Source organism: Hordeum vulgare, unplaced genomic scaffold (assembly GCF_904849725.1).
Source record: "Hordeum vulgare subsp. vulgare unplaced genomic scaffold, MorexV3_pseudomolecules_assembly, whole genome shotgun sequence".
Classification (NCBI taxonomy): domain Eukaryota; kingdom Viridiplantae; phylum Streptophyta; class Magnoliopsida; order Poales; family Poaceae; genus Hordeum; species Hordeum vulgare.
This window is the reverse complement of record NW_025422502.1, coordinates 133,122-140,000: the sequence shown is the minus strand read 5'-3', so window position 1 is coordinate 140,000 and position 6,879 is coordinate 133,122. Positions and strand designations below refer to the sequence as shown.

The 6,879-nt window shown below is 43.7% G+C and overlaps 1 protein-coding gene across 1 annotated transcript in view; it reads right to left on the bottom strand.

The window, feature by feature from the left end:
• The window catches only part of LOC123418203 (putative cytochrome c biosynthesis ccmC-like mitochondrial protein), an 8,871-nt gene extending 3,044 nt beyond the window's left edge, over nucleotides 1-5,827 (bottom strand). The window contains exon 1 of the mRNA XM_045106966.1: nucleotides 1-5,827. This exon is cut by the window's left edge and continues 3,044 nt beyond it. Coding sequence (XP_044962901.1) covers nucleotides 1-611 — 611 coding nt within the window. The 5' untranslated portion in view covers nucleotides 612-5,827.
• Nucleotides 5,828-6,879: the final 1,052 nt, after the last annotated feature.

Below are 6,879 nucleotides of genomic sequence, written 5' to 3'. Positions count from 1 at the left end.
AAGGGGAAGTTAGCAAAGTTAGACAAGATTGGAATGGGCATAGGAACATGTATTGATGTACCAGATCGGCTAATGCTCCCAGGTTGATGCGATGTATTCCACCAGTTGACTGGAGACTTTATTATTGGTATATCGATCGGTCCAGCACGGATTGAAATAGGAGCCGGTTCGACAGGAAGCTTTTGAAAACGCAGTGCACCCAGGTAAATAAGGAACAAGATGAATACAGAAGTTAAACGAGCATCCCACACCCGAAAGGTACCCCACATAGGCCTTCCCCGAAACCCCCCAGTCACTAACGTAAACAAAGTAGAAAAAGCACCAATTTCTGTACCGGTTCCGGAAGAGCGAAGAAAAAGGGGATGTTTTGTTAATGGGAACAAGGAACTGTTTATAGCTGTCGCGATATAAATAACTATACTCATCCGAGCCGCAGGAACATGTACATACGAAATACGAGAATTTCCACCTTGTTGAAGATCTGGTGGTGCTACCCGAAGACTTAAATGAATAGCCATCGCTGTTAAGAACAACCGAGATCCAATGAGAATTTGCGCGTAGCTTTTTGTCTTTGACATAAAAAAATAAGGTTGTAATAACGAAACTGACATTTTATTTTCCTTGCCTTGCAAGTGGAACAAGAAAGACTATATAGTTATTTTGATTCTATAAACAATCAAAGGATTTCGCATGCTTTCCATGGAATGACGGAATTCCCCTTGCTTAGTTTTCGCTCCGCTCGTGCGTGGCACTCCTTGCTTGCGGAGCGGCATATCGGAAAAAGAAGGATTTACTTTCTATACGGGCCCGTCCCCTCTTACCCCTAACTAACAATTATGCTGCTCTCGCCTTTTTGTAATCTTATCTTTCAAAAATGCACTACTAATTTTTACGGCCTCCTTAGTCACCCTATCCACTCTCGTCCTGTTTTCGGGTTCCCTTTCAGGGGATGAGGATATTTCGATGATTTCTCCCTCCGTAGGTGGAAAACGCGTGGGTGAGTAGAGTCTGTGCTTTGCTTTTGGGGGCACCGGCAAGAAGCTTCTCGGCCACCCTACTCTGACTTGATTAGCTACTAGTAACTAGGATCGTTCAAACAGTCAGTCAGCAATGCGTACTTCTTTCCTAGTTGAGTGGATCTGCGTAGCAGAGCCCAATCTTCTACCACAAGCTCTGACCTGACTTGTTGTACTTGATTCACCCACGTAAATAGACAACTTGGATAATAAAAGTCATCCCATAAAAGAGAAGTGAGTCCGCATGTCGGCAAATGATTTGGAATTGAAACTGGCTACAGAGGAAACCGAAGCCCTAACTCCCCATTCTTTCTATCTTACATCGCCATCGAGCCCTGGCTGTAGAGTCACTGGTTTCTAATCGCAATGGATTTATGTTTTCTTTGGCTTTTCCATTCGCTTCGTTCAACCCTGATCTGGATAGATAGCTCGGCTTCTATTAGCTGAGAATGGTTTTGTCAAGGAAAGGTTTCGCTATACAACAACAATGAACTCACTTCTGATCAAATTGGATTGGATGAATCGGTAATCTTTCTCTGTCTTGTGAGAGAGAGTCACTTGCTGTATTGAGAGCGGGCGGGTGACATGCATTAAGCGAAATCAGTTGTTATGTTTTTGATCTTCTTTGCGCGAGAAGACCCTTGACTGAGGAGACGTGTTTGGCTTGGATGATGCCGCTATGCTCCTATTCACTTTCAGAGACCGCTCTGAGTTTGCCGGTTTTGCGGCAACCCTTTCACTAAGAACATTTTAGCCATTAACGAAATGCCACTATTCCACAATGCTTCTTTGATTTATGTGTAGAAGCGGTAGTAGTGAAGAAAATGGAGGGAGAAGAAAGAAAGCGATGTGACACGAGAATAGATCACATCCGACAGCCAGCCATGCCATTAGATAGATCCGCTCTGAGTCTTCTGCAGGATGAGATCCGCTTGGTCTTGTGATAGGGACTATTCCTTGCCCTACCTAGTGTGGCTTGGAGATGTAAGCCTGTTTTCTTCTCTAAGTTGCCTGCAGCCCGAAAGAATGGAAGAGGATTTTTCGTATCACTGATTTCGCAATATTGTTCGATCTAAGCACGGGAGCAGAAAAGAAAGGGAAAGAGAAGATCAATTCCGAGGTTATGGATGCTCAGGAACATGCTTCTCTCTCAGTGGGTCAATATTAAAACAACTTTCTGGGAGAAATCCTTGCAGCTGCTTATTCAGCCCAGGCATCACCATTCAACAAGTGTCATCCCTACATAGTATTGTTGGTCATGAGCATCAGGCAGTGTCAATATCTTTGGAAGGATTTTGGTGGGGCAGCTTGATGAAGGTTCCTGCGTGCCATTGATGGGAGATCTGATATCTGACGGCTGAACCTCCCCTACCTCGTGCTTTTGTTCTTTTTAAACAACAGACAGGAGCTATTCACGTTATACGCAAACCATAGAGGTAGGCATTTCGGCACATCCTATGGCACCTAGCAGGCTTCTTTGACCCTGTGCTGGTACATTGAGCATTTATTGTATTTGAAAGGTCTCCTTTACCGCCATAGGATCTCGTACCCACAACTGTCTCTTCAACCTCAGCTTATCAGTGGTAGGAGGGAAGTCATCCAAACAAAGATACTATACTATTGGCCATTAGTGCTTAGTGCTTCAGTGTCTTGATTGGCTATTAGTGCATCTTGGCTTTAGAGTGTTGTATCTCCTCTTTATTATTGAGAAGAGGAGCCAACTCGGGGTTGGGGACTCTTCTGTTTGGTCCCTTTGTTTGAGCAGTGGCCAACCCCGATATAGATTAGGAGAAGCGATAGAAGTGGCTTGATTCTATAAAAAAATCAATATGGGGCATGGATATGAGAACATTCTTCCCTTGCATTACCCAGCGGTCCAATTGCATTGCATCAATAGTAGCTGCCTTTATCTCCGCATTCACTAAACGAAATGCTGAACCTCAGTGCTCTACTGTCTTGAACTATTTTCTTTAGTTGACATCGAGGGTTTAGTGCCACGTTCAAACCTTTCTAGAAAATAGAAAAAGTGAAGTTCTCGAAGTCAGCCCAACATAATTGGTATCCCGCTTTTCCCTCATCTAGTGAAACAAGCTAGTTCTGGACAAGGAAAAAGCATTATATCAGGTTTAAGGAAAGGCAGGATGCTTCTACACAGTGCGGATAAGGCTACGGTGCCTTTTACAAGAGAAGGCTCACACCTGCTTTGCTTAACTGACCTTCTCCTTCTATATTGGCCAGATCAGCACGAAACGAGAGATACTATGTTCTTCCAAAGCCCGAGGAAGATGTCGGAAAACCGCCCAAGCTTGAAATCGCTGACCCCCCTTTTTATGATTTCTCATATCCTTCTTGTACAATCAGCCACAGGCCTCCCCTCATATGATCTGCGGCCCATTGGGATTCTACTTGGATCTCCTTTTCCTTCAGCTTTGGACAAATCGATTTTCTGGCGTATTTCAGTTCAGTCAGTAGTGAACCTCTTCCTTCATTCAAGTTGGACTAGATAAACACTAGTATCAATTGGTAATCGAGACCTAAACGAATAACTTCTCGAGGTAAGGTAAGATCAATATCAATAGGTGGGAGTGAAGTCAGAAGTGAAGGTAGCAGAATAGAACCTATGTTGATGTAGCTTAGCTTTTCCAATACTTTCCTTTCCGTGCTTTGACCATGTCGGTTTTCAAGTTCACAAAAGGGGTTTTTCCAGGTCAAGCTCAGAGGCATTAGCACTTGCCGTTACTTACAGTGTGGATAGGCCGGCCTCATCTCATCTAGTCCTCTGTTCAATGAAGCCTTGGTATCTGCTTCGGCCAATTCATACTTCAGATCGAATCGACGGGACGGTTGACTTGAGTTGGTTTTGTTCCTTCGCGGGGCACTTTTCATACTCAACTAAAGAGCAGGCGCCTTCCGGGGGCGAGGAAAGATGGCTTCATTTCTTTAATTACAATCTGTATTCCTATCGATCTGAAGCCATTGATTCGATTTCATGCACTTTCGTTATGCGGTCAGAACAAGTATCAAGAATAGGTTTAGCCGCCTTTCCGTTGATCAATTCGATCTGTAAAATATGAGGTTTTGCAGCTATATGAGACAGAAGTTTTCACTTTATTGACCCACCCTTAGAAACAAAAAAAAGTAAGGTTTTCGCTGTAGCTGGCTTCCACTTTGTTTTTAAAAGGAGGCTGAAAAATGCCAATTCCCCTTAGCAATCCATTTTGCTTTACTTTTCGCCCTAGCTGGCTTGAAGTGATCGGAAAATTGACCATGAAAAAGGGCAATTTCCCTTAGCAACGAAAAAAAGTACCAAGTTGCCCCATGCTGGATAGAAAGTTTTTTAAAATGGAGCAGATTTTGCTCATTTCCTAAGGGAGATGACAAGTCTGTACTTTTGTCCCATGCTGGATAGAATGGTGTTTATATATATATAAATGGCTGTTTTTCGTCGAAAAATCGGGAAAAAGTTCATCTCACCATGTGGAAAACCTTACTTTTTATCATTCCCTTTGTAAATGCCTATTTTCGCGGGGTATCTTTTTAAAAAAGTTTGATCCTGGGAAAAGTCATACTTTTTGTCCCAATTCATACTTATCTTCTGATCGGTTGCTTTGAATGTCTGTTCTGTTCTTCCACGGCTCCACTATTGGTAGGCACTATTGCGGATGACATTGGTCTATCGAAAGAAAACGGGCACATCGCATCAACTATTTCACTTTGCTATACGCATTTCTTGGGATCAAAATGGACTCAACATTCTTTGGGAGCGGCATTGACGCCACCTCTTCCGAGCGAAGGGACAAAACCAACTCAAGTTGAGTATACAACAACCTAGGCTAGGCAGGCCGGCGAATCCAAAAGATCAGTACGAAAGCTAGGTCTACGAAAGCTGTTCGTTCCTATTCTCAATGAAAAGCGATTGGTCGATGCAGCCCTGTCTGTGATAAAGCTATCTTGCCCTAGTCCCTCCCTTCCGTCTAAGAAGATATATGTACTTCCTTTGGTTTCAGTGGCATGTTTCTTATGAGAATCGAGCCTATTTATCACTTTTAGTACCTGGAGAAGGGAATGCATCACCCGCGAGGTAGGAGTGGCTTGCGGGCTCCTAATGAGGGCATACAACATGGGTCTAACAGTAATCGAGTAATAAGCTTCAGTGTGGATGTCCTTTTTGTCATTGGCATGACCATTCGTTTGAGTCAGCTCATCTCCACCTATAGACAGCGCAATTATTCCGTTACCCTTTTGGCTAAAGAGCAGAACTAAGAATTGAGCACGCGGTTGTTCTTTAACCGGGTCAGTTCGTCGGTGTTGGTACGGATGTTATGGCCTCATACTTTTTGCATTTCCCTAGACAAGAGCTATTGTTATACGATGCCGTTGGTATAGAATTGACTTTCGCATCATATCGAGCAATGGCATTGAGCCTGAGAGAGATGCTGAAGGACAACTACCATACTCTCCCACCGAACAGAGAGAAGCAGAGGCCCTCGCGGAAAGAATGAATCTAGTATCGACGGAATGGTATCTATCTTCTTAATATTCGTTTTCCGGGGGAATGAGCCAACCCACACAAGAGTGCCTACTAGCTTGTCACGAACGCAGAGGAAAAGAGGTAAGATACCCCCGCCCCCGAGCCGGGACCCCTTCTGGAACTTCTTATAGTCGGTTGAACCAACAGCCTTAAGCCAATACTAAATAAAGTCAAAGTGGAATATGGAAAGCAAGCGATAGAAAAGGAGGAGAAAGAACCACGATAACCAGATGTCGAAGCCAGCTTGAGATGAACATTAGGAAAGAAAAACAGTGATTCAACGTTATGAGTACCCTCCCTTAATAAATAAATAGAATAGGGGCCAAACAATTTCCTTCAATTTGAGTAGAGTGCGTTGGCTGGAAAGTAGTAAAGTCGAAGTGAACCTCTATTTCGTAAAGGAGAGATAACCCCGAACTCGAGCTACTTCATTCTCTAATAGGCTTGTTGTACCCGGTCTTGCTATTGACTCCCTAGCTAGCTCAGAAGGAATGCCTAACTCTGTTGGGACAGATTGGACAGTTGGAGCAGCCGATAAACCAGCCACAGCAGAAACAGAATGACTAGTTTCAACAAGGCGAGCAGGAGAAGCTACTCTCTTTTTAGTCGCATCCGTGGAAGGAAAGGATTTTGATATCGCATATCGAACCGGTGAAGCAAATGACTTTCTCGAGTGAAACGAATAGGTCTGGTGCTTCCGAGCCAGCAAGGGGACTAGTTTCAACAAGGCGAGCAACCCCTGCTATATGTATGTATCCAGGACTATGATGTATCCAGCTCAGTTGGAAAGCACTAGTTTACTTCCTCGCTACCGACCCAGGTACATTCTTCTTTGGACATGCCCGACCCTAGCTTATTGGACAGTTGCAACGAAACGAGTAGGTGTATCGACCAGGACTAGTAGTTTTACTAGGTGTTCTAAGGGGTAGAATGACTAGTAGTTACAGCCGTGGAAAGATATCTAATTCATTTCGGCGCCCTTTCCCCGCCTGGAGAAGGTAATCTACCACGAGACCATACAAACAGTGGAAACTCCATTTTCCGAGATACTATTACTCGACCAGGAATCACCAACCACTATAGTTAGATTTATTCGATTTCTTGGAGGTTTAAGGGACAGATTCCATTCTTCAAATGTTGAGCTGTATTCTATTCATTCTATCTTTCTTTCGGCTTCCTATGGTTCCACATGGATTGGTCGACTCAGCTTAAATAAAAGAGTTATAGAGTTCAGTTTCTACTGACTCCTCCGCATAGCCAAGAAGATCAGAAGAGAAGTCAGAATTGGTTTTTCCAAAAACTACCCATGGGATTTCTTTGTCTTTTCCTTAT